We start from the raw sequence: 14,417 nt of genomic DNA on the forward strand, positions 1-14,417 counted from the left end.
GCAGGTCTGGAGCATTCAGATGAGTGTTACCATAACGCCACAATCTCCCCAGGAGTGGACATCCCAGCAAATTTACCCCAAGGTCAGAGCATGCAATGTTCAGAGAAAGTGCAAAAACCCCGGAGCTACATCTCAGACAGGCCTCATTTAGCATGCTAAATGTTAAAAGTCCAGGACAGTGCAAGGACCTTATAACAGCTGTCAAGCCCGATGGTGGAGTGATGACTTGAGCTCATCTTACAGCCACAGGACCTGGGCACCTTGCAGTCATTGAATCAACCATGAATTTCTCTGCACAGCGTGGTATTCTAATGTAAGGCCATCTGTCTGACAGCTAGAGCTTAGCCCAAATTGGGGAATGCAGCTGGACAATGATCCCAAGCACAGCAGCAAATTTGAATGGCAATGGCCCAGTCAAAGTCCAGACCTCAATGCTGTCGTGGAACCTTAAGAGAGTCGTGAATGTGTGCAAACCTCCATGAAGTGAAGAAACAATAAAGAAGAAAAGGGTAAAATTCCTCCACGATGTGAGAGACTGATAAAGTCATACAGAAAGCGAAAACAAGTTATTGCTGTTAGAGATGGTTCTACGGGCTAATGAAACATGGGGTTTACTTTCTCAAGCAAAACCTTCATGGTTTAAAAAAAAAAAGACTGTGGTAAATTTAAATGTTCCCCACTGGTTTTGTTGGAATAAAAATGCTAAATCACACCCCAGAAAACATTTTTACAGGTGAACCAAAAGAAAATAAACCTTTATAACAAGATTTAAAGCCAAAGTCCTCACACAGCTGAGCTGCTAACCTTTCAGTACAAAAACAACAAGTAAATACACTCCCTTTTGAGCAAAACTACAGGATTTATCCATAAAACACTGTAGAATACATGCTACAAACTAGAAATGTGTAGTAGCACAAACAAGAAATAAACAGGCGCTGTTCTGTTTCTATACTGGCAGTGTGACCAATTTAAACTATGAGAAATGTTAACCTGCTGTCAAGAGCCCAAACTGGAGTGTAGCAAGCACAAAAACACACCACACATCACATACTGATGTTAATCTGTTTATTAAAAAGAAACCCTGCACAATGACATGACAAAGTACAGTTTCCCCTGTTAGTACTACTTGTACTAACCAATCACTACCCTCTGACACAGTGAAAAACAGAGCGGAAAAGTTATAACAAAGAGTTTTCTGCCTGAATGCTAAGTGCTACAGCTATTGACTGTAATAAAGCTCAGTTTATTTCCATCCTATCGTCACACGTGTAGGAGAAATCTCCAGCCTTCTATATGTAGCTGGGCAGATTTTGCAATTTTAAATAAAGGGAAGTGACAAAGTAACAGAAATAAAAATAAACATAAACAATGTATTTAAAGGGGAACTATTAAGCTCATTTCCAGCTCCATGCTACAGTGGCTTTGCATGACTCGCGATACAAAATAATCCTTATTTATATACTCACATATCTTATACTGGGCCTTAGTCTGAAACAAGCTGATTAAGCTCCTCCTATATTAAGATTGGGGAGAGCCCCACTGGTGAGACACAGACCCACTGGACTGTGAACGATGAATGAATGAGATCCTTAGATTACATACCGACCCTGTTTAATACGAGCATCCCCTGCTGTAACCGTATATTTTCAAAAATCTTAACAGGTCCCCTTTAACAGACAGAAAGTTTCTTTTCCAGGCTGCTACAAAAATTAAATAACTGCATACCCAGGATGACAAAATACAAATATAATGAAATTCATAATCAACATTCTCTCGCACAGAATGAGATTTAAAAAAGAAACGGGAATGATCGGTCCTGAAAATTCATCATTTCATGTGTAATGTAACCAAAACTGGCTGCACATACACACAATAAGGCTTCATGCATCACTTTAAATAGGTAACCCCATTTCCATTTCATTAAACAGGCCTCCGTTTAATGTCATTTCACGATTAAGGGAATGTAACCTGTTGAAAAAATAAAACTGAAAAACAAAACAGCCGTTTCATTTGTGCTTCAGCTCATTTAGCTGAAATATCTTCTTTTTTTTTTTGCCTTTTCATTCATAAAAACTCCTCATTTCTATCATGTTTGAACCGCGTCCATTTCTGTGCTCACCTAATGTAAAAGATCATGGCCATTTTAAAAAAGCAGAGGAACATGAGAGGTACGGTCCCATTACATCGTTCACCATATAACTGAGCGCCACCAGCAAACTAGTACCTGTGTTATCACTACAGTATTAGTCCACTCATTTCAACTGACAGACTAATGAGACCGCACTGTACAGCTGAAACTATTGAGAATTGCGCAAAAATATTGTTGATGTGGAACCGAGGAGAAAGAGGGGCACCTAAAAGGCACATATAATAAAAGGAGTGGTGTCAGCTGTGCTTAGTAGTACTCTGCTGGACCCTGTGGAGGCGTGTTCATAGCTGTCTCCGGTTGTGCACGGCTGTTAGGCGCCATGTGAGCGTCGGGCTCAACGAAAATGTCGTCCCAGTTCAACATCCTGCTTTGGGTGGACGAGTGCATTGCTTCGCCGACTGAGGTTATGTGATGCACGCTGCCGTCCTCCGATATTACTGGGACCCCTGGCCCATCTGTAGTCCACGAGTACGACTTCATCTGCACTGTTTTACACGGAAGCAAGCGGTACAAGTTGTTGCCGCCGTCGTCTTTCTCCTTCCTCCCGCAAGGATCCTGATTGTGAACTTGCTTGCAGTGAGCGGAGAGTAACTGGTAGTTTATAAACATTTCATTGCACAACAAGCACTGGTACCTCCTCTCTCCTGTGTGGTGGATTTCATGTTTAGTTCTGTACTCGGCCAGGGCAAACACCTTGTTGCAATAACGACACGGGTACTTCTTTTCCCACGAATGGGTGTTGAAGTGACGGCGCAGACTTGGCAAACACACGTAGGGCCGCTTACAGACAATGCACACGTAGAAAGTCTTTCCATCCATGATGAGCTCGTAGTGGTCCTCGAGCTCCGTTTTGGTCCTCTTCTTGTTTGGTCCTGCCTTGGGTGACACGGGTGTTTTTTCGAAGGGTTTCAATGGTGTCGCCATAAAAGCTCTCTTCCCTTTATTGGCTTTGGAGCCTCCTTCGCCTGGATCTTCTTTCACCGGGACAATGTCATACGTATTTTCTCCAATATTGGCATACACCTTGCAGCCTGACGAAATAGAGTCGATTTCCGTGGCTGTGCTGAGCGTCACTGTCTTTTTACCCGTTATAGCAGATTTGGGAACATTTGTTTGAAGTGTCGAACTTTCCGATAAATCAGAGAGTCTTATTTTGAAGTCCCCCTGCTGAGATGAAGTAGACACTTGCTTCTTGTGGACTCCCATTATGTCGCTGTTTTCAGGGGGCTGAGAGGCACTCGATGGCTCTGGGGTCAAACTGCTTGTTCTGGCTGGTGTTGTGGGAGCACTTCCTGAGTAAACTCTGGCAGGGGAAGACGAGTTGTTGGAGCTGCTGTCCGGGCTCTGTAGAGGGCTGCTGTCTATTAAAATTGGTTTAGGACAGCTGATGCTGGGAGGATTTGAAGCAGATGGTTTCGAGGGAGTGGTAGCTTTGTCTTTGCATTCTGAAACTGCATGATTTGATTCTACATTTTGGCTTGACGGGACATTTTCTGAATCCATTTTCTCCAAATCAATGACTTCACCACAGCCGACCACTTTGTTCTGACTATCTGTTTTCGAGACAAACAGAACGTCGCTGTCCGAGTCCTCCTCGTTATCCGCAGGCTTGTTTACCTGATTGAACTCCTCCGCAGATATTGAGAAGGACTCTGTGATGATCGGCATCATCTCTGTAGATGAGTCACTTTTGCTTTCTGCCTCCTTAGACAAACCAGGAAGGCCCTTAACTTGTGATAATGGTGAACCCAAGTTTGCAATGAACTTTACTCCCAGTATCTGCCCGGCATTGATGAGCTCTTCGAGCATGTCAGAGCGGACTCTGACAATCTTAGAGCTGTAAATATAGTTGAGAATCTGCTCAAAGATCTCAGGCCTGATGAAGCTTAGTTCAATCACTTGCCCAGCCACGGTAAACAGCTGGTGGAAATACGTACTTGAGGCAGACAGGATAGTTTTGTGAGCTCTGAACTTCCTGTCCTGTATAATGATGGTGATATCGCAAAATAATCCGTGGCTCCGCTGCTCATTCATGTTCTTCAGCACAGCTGCTGAGTACTGTGTGTCGGTCGCAGATATCAGCTTCAGACTCGGCATGTCTACAGAGAAAAAGCAAATCATAATCAAACCTGTGAATGCACAACAACGTGAAGCAAGTAACATTTATTCATATCCAAAGCATTTTTCATAGAGTCAACAATCACTAAGTACTAAATAAAAGGAAATGCACAAAAAAGTTTTTATTTAAAGAAATAGAACTACAATTAAAAAATAAAAGTTAAGTGGCATTAAAAAAAATGAAACTAAGATAAACAAAGTACAGGTTCATTTTTAGATTTAAATTGAATATTCACATTTTGAGTAATTTTTAACTTAATAAGCAACTATATTTGGTCGGTTTTTATTTTATTTTCCTGGTTTCTTACCGTTTTCTTCTTAAATTTTGGGATAAATAAAGTTGATCTTATCATATTATTATATCATGTCTTAATTATAACGTGCCACCATGCAGAGCAATGTGAGTTACACAAGTTATGTCAACAGATAGTAAAAGAGCTGGCTCAAATTCAGTTTTGCCATTTCCTGCATTTCCAGTTCTAACAGGAACATCAAAACAACCCAGAACAATACATGAGGAGGTTCAGCCTGAATCATGGCTCATGTTTTGGTATAGCTAGAGTCATGGTGGTCTAGGAGCTATAGGGCCCTTTTTTTGGATAGAAACAGTTCACTCATTGGTCAGTCTGTTAACTCAGCATCTGCAGGCGACTGTTTCAACTAATAATAATAAAAATAATAATAAATTGTTTATTGCTTGATAAACTGAATAATGGAAAAAGGAGAGAAAGTGGTTCAATGGGACACTGTATAATATAAAAGAGTATAGTTGAAAAACTAATGTTTAAGCTAACACTTTACACTGCTACTACAATGTCTTCCAAATATTACAAACTAAAGGCATCTTGTTCTTTTTGCTGATTCCATTTGAGGTCACTATGACCCACTCTTACTGTATCCTTGCATCTTCCTGTACTACATTAATGAATCTTCTGTGGTCTTCCTCTTATCCTCCTGCCTGGCAGCTCCACATCCAGCAGTCTTTGTCCAGTATATCCACTAACCTTCCTATGCACAAGTCCCTCTGACATACTGATTTCTAATTATGGCAAAATCTTCCACTCTGCCACCTCCAGCTTGGCCTCCTATATTTTTGTTAGTGGATTTATTTATGCACATAAAAAAATATCTTAATATAGTTCTTGGTATCCAGGGTGGGTTTTTTAGTTTAGCTATTATCGGTTTCAGTGTTACGTTTGTGTCTTTTTTACTCACTGTATTATAGGAGATATACATTTTGGCAGTTTAGATCATGTATTATAATTTCAGTCACAGGCAAGTGAACATCTTCTCCTTAGCAAAGACTAAACCTAAAGTGATCATCTGTATGTTTTTAGTTTAGTTTTTGTTAATTATAACCTTGGACAGCATAATTCCGTTTCTGTGCACACAATGTCAGACATGCTAATTACGTTAGCCTGGCAACAAAAACAAAACCGTCCCTTAGCTGGCGCTAGGTAAACGTTAATTTGCGGGACATTTTTAGCCTCTTGCGACACCAAGACAGATTGAGGAACATATTAAAAAGACATTAAGGGGGTATTAATGCAACACTGAGAGCGCAATTATTATCTCTACTGAAGCTTTTAAGACATCTATTGCTAACAAAGGTAGCACCGTTTCCTCCTTAATGAATCGCGGCCCGCTGTTTAGCATACTATTAGCATGCCTCTAGTAGAATAGAGGCCAAATCGAAATCCTCTCTAACAGCAGCGTTAAATTGATGAGGTTTACCTGCAAACCTTGATGATTTTGTCAGGAGTGAGCAGGGTGGCAGCCGGCGGATATGTTAATGAACGACAAACAATGGCTAACAACAACAGAGAGCCTCACTTTTCATTCTCAGCCACCAGGAGTCGCAGTCGTAAGCGATTATAAGCATTCAAATGCAAACTATGTGGCTTTAAAGTACATTTAAAAACATCGTCCTAGCTTCATATAAATACAAATAAAGCTCAGTTCTGAGGTTATTTCAACTGGAAACTGTTTACTTTTTGCACGCCGGTTAGCAGCGCGATAACTGCCGGTTCACAAGTCTCGCCTTCAAAATAAAAGCTCACAACGGTCACGGGTGAATAAACGGTCAATTGAATAAGTACCTGCAGAATAGCGTTTGAATTCATCCTCTCTTTTTAGGCTGGAAGCCGGCGGTGAAAGGCCGTTGAACTCTCTCTGAAGTTGATCGTACATCATCTTCCTCTTCTGGCCCTGGTATGGGTTATACTTTTCCGCGTGTTTTGCGTCGTAGTGCCTCTTCATATTGAACTCCTTGAATAAAACCTTCTGCTTGCAGATCAGACATGTAGCAGTGGTTTCCAGTTCCGTGAAAAAGTACTCCTTTGCGCATTTCTCCTCCACGGGCTTGCTCACGGGTTCCTGTTTTCTTTTAACTTGAACTATAGAGAGCGACATCTCGACGTGCCGAGCTGCTCTGTTTCTTTGCTGCTAAAAAGACTCAAATTTAGTGAACACGCAGTCCAGTTTCCAGAGATGTTGAGTTGAGCAGTAGGAGACACGACCGTGTGTTGGTCGGTTAAACCTCGGTAGTTCCGGTGGCGCGTGAGCGCGTTGCGAAAAACCGGAAGTTGGGTTTTTCACAGTTTTTCACAGCCACAAAACTCTCGGACTACCCCGCGTCCCACCCCCCGCCCGACCTTGTAAATGCAAAATAAAATAAATCAATATTTTTTTTTTGACCTGATATAAAATTAATGATTTTTTGTTTATTCATCCCATGTTTACCTGTGAAAAATAGGCTAACTAAAACAGAATTATTACTGAATTTAAAAAAAAAATGTACAAAGAAAAATTTTCAAACATTTTGGAAATTTCTATTTTTATTCTTTGGTTAAATGTTTAAATTGTAATGCCTACTCTAAAATGATTAAATCTGCCCCTGACAAATCTCCCCTCATATTAGTGATTAATTAATCTAAAGCTAAAACAGAAAGTAATAAAAAGTAAACTCCAGCTTAACATTTGGAAAAAAATAAAAAAGATATCAAAACCACCTAAGAAATTATATATTTTTTATAGTTGTTACTGTTGCTATGAATTTAGAATAAAAAAAAATTAAGAACAGCCTATTTTTTTTCTTTACATAGTGATTATATTATACACTTCAGTATAATTCATACCGTATTTCGTTTTTCACAATACATATTTATCAAGAGTACACAGTATACACAAATTAAATTAGTTATGCTTTCCTTCTCAGTTTTGTCATCTGAAAATACTGACATGCACATAAACTGTCTACAAGTATACATGCAGGCATTGTTAGCAAATATTTCCCTATAAAACTATTCAAAAAAAACTTAAAGAAAGTATAAGCCAAAGAAACATAGATAAATATCCTAAATTAATCTGACTGGTTTTACTGGGACTTATTCCATACATATTGCTAGTAATTATGCAAGTTTTGAGGATTTTTTCTTTTTTACATTATTTTAATGCAAGAAAATTGTGTTATATCAATATGTTGGGAACTGTTCTCTATGACATCTGACGTCGGATTCTTTTTTGGGACGGACCAACCAGTACTTCCTGTTATTAAACGCTTTCTGCGTAGGGAGAAGAAGATAAACTGTGTGCGACATCTTTTAAATCTCCTCTTAGATACTGATTACTTAATTACTTTTTACCCCGTCCTGTAGTGAGTCTCTCACGGTCAGAGGGCATGCCTCTGTCGGATCGATCGAGTTCTGACGGCGGCGGGGAGCCACGCAGTCCTCGGGCCCGTAGACCTCGGACCCGCTCCCGCAGTCGCCATCGCAGCGGCAGTCGCCATCGCAGCGACAGCCGCGACCGTAGCTTGTCTCCGGACAGCTTCGGACCCAAACTTCCTAAGCCACGCAACCGTGAGAGGGAGCGAGAGGAACGGGAGCGTCGATTCAAAGAGGCCAGAAACATTAGACGGATCCGCATAGGAAGTCCTCATCGTAGCCGCTCCAGGTCCAGATCCAGATCAAGATCAAGGTCCCGATCCAGAGAGCGCCATAACAACAACAACAACAGCAGCCACAACCACAGCAACCACTGGTCCGAGCCTCCGGGAAAACACGGCGGCCTCAAAGATGATTATTACTACGAGCAGCAGAGGGACGACGCTCAGCGGCAGAGACAAGAGGCTTTTATCGCCAGGTATGAAAAGTCTAACATCACTGTGAAAAGCTATCAAAGCCTGAACCCTGCAATTCCCATAATACAAATCAGTCCTCAGGTACACGAGCCTATTGGTGCATTTTATGACGTGCCACCACTTCAGATGAACAGTCCTCTGGAGGTGGAGGGCTCGTCAATGCATCTGTTACCAAAAACCAAACGGATGGAAGCCGTCCTCTTTTGATTTGCTGCTAATCTAAGTGTAGTTTGACATTTCAGTTAAAAACACGTTTTTGCAAACTTGTGTTTTAGGCGCCTGCAGGAGAGGGAGAGGATCGGTGAGCTGGGTTGTCCTGAAGTTTGGGGATATTCACCCAGAGTGAAAGAGCCAGAGTAAGTGAGGAACATACTGTTAATTTTGTGTTGGGTTTGTGGAGACACATGTCTTTAAAACTGCATTTATTTGTAAAAGATTTTTTTTTAATTAAAACTGTCTTAAATTCTGTGTGTCTTGGTCTTAGATGTTTTTAGTCTCATCACCGTAAGAGTTTCTGTTTCGCAATGACTTTGTTTTAACCAATTTTTCCACCTTTTAAATCTTACTTTTCCTGTTAAATTTTATTTAAGCAGTTATTTAAAAGGTCTTGATGTGTCATACCTGTTGGCGCCCTGGCAGAGACATCAGGCGTTGTTCTGTCTTATTTTCAGGTATCAAAAATTCTTTTCTGTATTTTTTTTCACCTCCATCAGCTCCGATGAGTTCACACCAGTTGAAGAAGACGAGAAAAACAGCAGTTCAGAATCAAGCACAGAAGGTACACAGAGTGTGGACACACATAAATTACAGCAATCCAACATTTTCTGTGAATTTATAACAAACCCATTCTGTCTGTTATTATCAGAAGAGAAGAAGAAGAAAAAGAAAAAGAAGAAGAAGTCCAAGAAGAGAAAGAACAAAAAGCACTCAGAGGACAGTGAGCTTGAATCAGATTCGGATGGTAAGATGAACGAAAAGCACCCTTTTTTTGTTTTGTTTTTTCTCTAATCAGATTCATCAGTTTAACTGTCTTGTTTTTGTGTTTCAGAGGAAGAAATAAAGAAGAAGAAAAAGAAAAAGAAGAGCAAAAAGTAAGTTCTGATACGAAGCTGTGCATCAGCTCTGTTGACGTGGTAACAGCCCATTTGACTAACCAAGCATCCTGTTTCCCGTCAGGTCTAAGAAGTCCAAGAAGAAGAAGGCGAAGAAAAGCCGGAAGGAGTCCAGCAGCGACTCCAGCAGCGAGGCCTCAGAGGACGAAGAGGAGGAAGATCCCAATGGGGTGATGTGGGTGGAGAAAACCTCCATGGATGAGCATGTGGTCGGCCCCGAAGCTCCTCTCACTCACATGTCTCAGAACGATCGACCTTTGGAGTGAGTCACTGTTCGGGGTTAATTCCTGCATTAACAAACTTAAAGAGAAAAGCATCTAACCCTAATGTAGTTTGTGTTGAATTCCCAAACACAACTGCTGTTTACAGTGGAGTGTACCTGTACAGCACAGTACAGAAAACTGATTAAATGTCTGAAAACAGAAAAAATAACAGAGGTTACGTATTTTCAAACTTGCTTGCTAAACGGTGAGCTTGAAGACTGGGATTTTTTTTTAAAAAGTGATAGTAGAGTTGACTTTATTGAAGATTGCTGATAATTGATTGGGTCTTTCAGTTTTATTTAGGCTATAAAAAAAATAGAAATCACCGTGATTCAGTTTATCAGATGTGACAAAATAAGACGGACTCTGTTAAACATTTCCACCACACAACTTGTCTAAATCATTTGGCAGAATTTTTGATAAAAGCTTCTTTTTCTTTTTTTTCCTCCTTCCTCCAGTTTCGGTCACGCCCTGTTGCCAGGTGAAGGTGCTGCCATGGCAGAGTACGTGAAAGCTGGCAAACGTATCCCAAGAAGAGGAGAGATCGGTCTCACCAGCGATGAGATCGCAAACTTCGAGAAGTCTGGTTACGTCATGAGTGGCAGCAGGTACGTAATGTTTAGAAAATGGACATTTTTCATGAAAAAGAGCTGATTGCTTTAAATGTTGTTTAATTTCTTTACTAATCTCTGCACATTGTAACATTTGCTTTAGCTTGTGCTCTAGGCTGGGTTGAGTTGAGCAGATCCAGAAGTGTGTTCAGCTTTTCTTCCTGTAATACTGACAAATTTTTCGCCCCGCAGACATCGTCGTATGGAGGCCGTGCGTCTGAGAAAGGAAAACCAGATCTACAGCGCAGACGAAAAGCGAGCCCTGGCATCGTTCAACCAGGAGGAGAGGAGAAAGAGAGAGAGCAAGATCCTGTCGAGCTTCAGGGAGATGGTGTACAGGAAAACCAAAGGCAAGGAGGAGAAGTGAACGACCAGTTTGTCTCCTGTTATTGGAACCTTTACTCTTTGTTTGGTGACCTGAGGTGTAAAGCTTTTTTTTTCCTCTCAGTTTGAACTGAGTGTACAGTGCAGAAGTGTTTTAACTGTAAAAATTGTGTCTGAGAAGTTTTCAGTTGTATTCTCCTTCCCTTTTCTATCCATCTCTTGTAAATCTTTTCAAATGCTCCCAACAAGAATGTTAAATAAATTTTCACTATCATATCTTGTTGCCATTTTAATATTTCTTTCTGTTTTTGCCGGGAGTTCTACTATAAGTGATAAATGCATCAAGAGTAGAAAACAATTTAGGAAAAAAAGAGCAGTTTGTAGTATTATTGTTTTTTAAAGTGCAGGAGGTCCTCAGACTGAGTGAACCACTTAAATAAGGCCTTTTTCTTTTAAAACTAAGTAACTGATCTTTTTTTTTTTGTGAAGAGTTAATTGTAGCATATTTAAGAAAGCTTGGCAACAATGTTACCTTCAAACTCTGAATATTTAAAATAAACATTTGCCAGTATTTTTGAGCAAATATCTGAGCAAATAGCTTCTTAAGAACAGAAAGGAACCACGTGAAAATTTCAGTACTTAAAAAAAAAGTTTGAGCTGTGTTGTAAAGTACAGCCAAATCAATTTTACAGCCACTCCAAGACCACAGTCTAAAGCAAAAGTCTGCTTCTTTGTTCCAAGCATTTTCTTTTTCATTTCAAAATATGTATCAGATATATACTGCCGGGCCAAAAAAAAAAATCACTTAAACGTTTAAACGTTTGATGAAATCAAATCAAAGAAAAACAACAGTAGAACTCAGGGCTATGTTTAATAGCATTTCCACACGCACAATGCGAAGAGAACTCAAGGGATTGGGACTGAACAGCTGTGTAGCCATAAGAAAGCCACTAGTCAGGCAAACTGGAAAAAAGGGTTTCAATTTGCGAGGGAGCATAAAGATTGGACTCTGGAGCAAAGGAAGAAGGTCACATGGTCTGATGAGTCCAGATTTATCCTGTTCCAGAGTGATGGGTGCGTCAGGGTGAGAAGAGAGGCAGATGAAGTGATGCACCCATCATGCCTAGTGCCTACTGTACAAGCCTGTGGGGGCAGTGTTTGGTCTGGGGTTGCTTCGGTTGGTCATACAGCAGCAGTATGTTCTCCAAGAATGAGGTCAGCTGACTACCTGACTATACTGAATGACCAGGATATTCCATCAATGGTTTTTTTCTTCCCTGATGGCACGGGGATATTCCAAGATGACAATGCCGGGATTCATCTGGCTTGAATTGTGAATTAGTGGTTCTGGGAGCATGAGACATCATTTTCACACATGGATTGGCCACTCCAAACCTTAACCTCCTTGAGAATCTTTGGGATGTGCTGGAGAAGGGTTAGCGCAGCAGTCACAATCTACCATCATCAATGCAAGTTCTTGGTGAAAAATGAATGCAAAACTGGATGGAAATAAATCTTGTGACATTGCAGAAGCTTATCAAAACAATGCCACAGCGAATGCAATTGTTTCAGCTTCTTTAACGTCATTATAGTACATCAGTGGTCAATGTACATTTACTTCATCTGTTTTTTAAAACCTTTATTTATTTACGAGTTGAAAGTCTTGTGACTTCTAAGATGTTTTTCACTTGTGCAATTTCTAAAAATTGCTAATACAGAATTATTGTATTTTTTTTCTTACAGGGGATTTTTTTCCCACAGCGTTTCATTATTGCTTGTTTATATGAACATTTTTGTAAGCACAAGGAGGACAGTAATAGAAGTTTTTTTTTAAAAAACATATTTGTAAAAAACTGAAAGACATAATTGAACTGTATTGAAAAAAATGTATGGATTAAGATCACGTCTTTTTGTTTTGTTTAACAGTTATTTGTTGAAGCCACTCAGAACAATAAAGTTAGTTACAGTTAATGTGATGCTGCAGGAATTGTATTACAGCTAAATGATAACAGCAGGTACTGTTATACATCTCAAGTCCAGTAAACCTGTCAACATTTAAGCAGATATAAAAAAATAAATAAATAATAGTAACTGCACTCCTCCTTCTGTTACTGGTAGAAATCAATATAAGAAGCCTCACAAGATTCCCAGTGTGTGGAAGAGTTTAATCACCCATCTTAAAAGACTGAAAAACACAAACAACTGAATGTTAAATATAATCTTTTAATGTACAACAAAGAACTTTCTTCTCCCGGGTCTCTCCAGGTTCCTCGTCAGTGGATGTTCTCAAGTCCCTAGTGAGAAAAAGAGAAACAAATAAGGATTAAACGTAGTTATACATGAGCAGCCATTGTGTTCATTTAAGCTAATAACTCATTTTGTGGACTTTTTAAGTCTCCTTTTATGCTCTACACATGACTAACACCCCCATCGCTGCCTGTAAATCCTCAGTATTTTACAAAGTTGATGGATTTTGGTGATACCTGATGACCGAGAACAAAGAAGACCACCGTGTGGTACTATATGAGGCTATAGTATGGCATCTGGTTATTTAGCAGAGAGCATATGGGATGATCAGTTTGCATAATTATATAGTTTAGGTTAAAGTATCATTATAGGAGACAATTGGATAAAAATTATTTCTGTGATGAAGTTATAGCCATTTGAAAACGCACCTATGTATAGATGCACCCCAGATCCTGCAAATGTGCTACCAAGAGTGCCTCCATGAAACGACTAACTGAAACAAACCTAGGGTTTTGAAAGTGCACCGTATTTGCACATACTGTTTTTTATGAAACTGTGCACACTACTGTCGGGTAGTTTAAGCGATTTTTATATTTATATGCAGTTGTAGTCTCAGGGGAAGGCTGTAAGTTGCACACTTTGCTATTCATTAGCATTACTTATTATGGGCAGAGGGAAGCTAACCTTGGAGTCAAAGTAGCGTCCGGTTCCTGACACTCGCTTGTCTCTGTCCATGAGATACCACTGCCACGGAACCCGAGCAATCCTTTTCTCCTGCGGGGGAAAAACACACTCTTTATAATCCAGCAGTCTGGTACACAACACGAGAACCTGCTGGCAGCGCCTGCGTCCTCACCTTTCCTCCGTTAGTGAACTTGTGGATCTGCGCGGTGGCGACACCGGGGATGATCAGACACACGGTCATGATGCCGAGTCCGGGCAGAATTTCATACCACATGATTACAGCGTCTAACTGTCAGGGGACAAAGAGCAACTTCGAGGACAACAAAGTTGCCCCAAACCTACCTAACGCTGTTTATTTATCCCAGAAAGTAGCAAAATGTCGACCGTCAGCACGACCTACGTTCCTCTTCCAGGACAAGACAATAACTTCCTGTTGAAGAATTTCAAGATAAAATACTTCAATTCAACAATTCATTTTGATCGTAAATTTAAATCGATGATTACTTGATTAAATTATCCTTTTACTGTCAAAAGACGAAACCGATCGGACATGGATATGTTGGGAGGAAAAATAGTGGTAAAAATTCTATAATAATTCAAATTATCATTGGAAAAAAAAACGTACAAATGTTTGTTTAGCTATTTATAGGTCAACGTTTCGCTATTTCTTTATTATCTCAAAAATTTTAGTTTAGAGTTAGTCTGTCTCCCCCCGCCCCAAAAAAAATCGACTTAAAAGCACGAAATTTTTAATTATGCACTCTTTTT

The 14,417-nt window shown here is 40.1% G+C and overlaps 3 protein-coding genes across 4 annotated transcripts; 1 reads left to right on the forward strand and 2 right to left on the reverse strand.

The window, feature by feature from the left end:
- Nucleotides 1–1,048: 1,048 nt before the first annotated feature.
- Nucleotides 1,049–6,831, reverse strand: zbtb33 (zinc finger and BTB domain containing 33). Of its 2 annotated transcripts, none has more exons than XM_085244447.1 (2): nucleotides 6,367–6,831; nucleotides 1,049–4,248 (listed from the first exon to the last, which is right to left on the reverse strand). In XM_085244447.1, the coding sequence occupies exons 1-2, from the start codon at nucleotides 6,677–6,679 to the stop codon at nucleotides 2,396–2,398; spliced, it is 2,166 nt and encodes a 721-aa protein (XP_085100573.1). In that variant the 5' UTR covers nucleotides 6,680–6,831; the 3' UTR covers nucleotides 1,049–2,395. The 2 variants fall into 2 exon arrangements, with proteins under 2 accessions (XP_085100573.1, XP_085100581.1); XM_085244455.1 differs by lacking the exon at nucleotides 6,367–6,831 and adding an exon at nucleotides 6,002–6,259.
- A 947-nt stretch (nucleotides 6,832–7,778) lies between these two features.
- On the forward strand, nucleotides 7,779–10,994 carry nkap (NFKB activating protein). Its single transcript, XM_085244467.1, has 8 exons — nucleotides 7,779–8,410; nucleotides 8,684–8,764; nucleotides 9,122–9,186; nucleotides 9,274–9,369; nucleotides 9,457–9,499; nucleotides 9,585–9,782; nucleotides 10,242–10,391; nucleotides 10,587–10,994. The coding sequence occupies exons 1-8, from the start codon at nucleotides 7,947–7,949 to the stop codon at nucleotides 10,759–10,761; spliced, it is 1,272 nt and encodes a 423-aa protein (XP_085100593.1). The 5' UTR covers nucleotides 7,779–7,946; the 3' UTR covers nucleotides 10,762–10,994.
- A 1,868-nt stretch (nucleotides 10,995–12,862) lies between these two features.
- Nucleotides 12,863–14,078, reverse strand: ndufa1 (NADH:ubiquinone oxidoreductase subunit A1). The gene is made up of 3 exons (XM_085244495.1): nucleotides 13,822–14,078; nucleotides 13,650–13,739; nucleotides 12,863–13,012 (listed from the first exon to the last, which is right to left on the reverse strand). Exons 1-3 carry the CDS (start codon nucleotides 13,921–13,923, stop codon nucleotides 12,992–12,994), a joined length of 213 nt encoding a protein of 70 aa, XP_085100621.1. The 5' UTR covers nucleotides 13,924–14,078; the 3' UTR covers nucleotides 12,863–12,991.
- Between the last annotated feature and the right edge of the window lie 339 nt (nucleotides 14,079–14,417).

Source organism: Mchenga conophoros, linkage group LG2 (genome assembly GCF_057382185.1).
Source record: "Mchenga conophoros isolate Kocher_MC1m ecotype Shallow Benthic linkage group LG2, M_conophoros_male_GT1.1, whole genome shotgun sequence".
NCBI lineage: Eukaryota > Metazoa > Chordata > Actinopteri > Cichliformes > Cichlidae > Mchenga > Mchenga conophoros.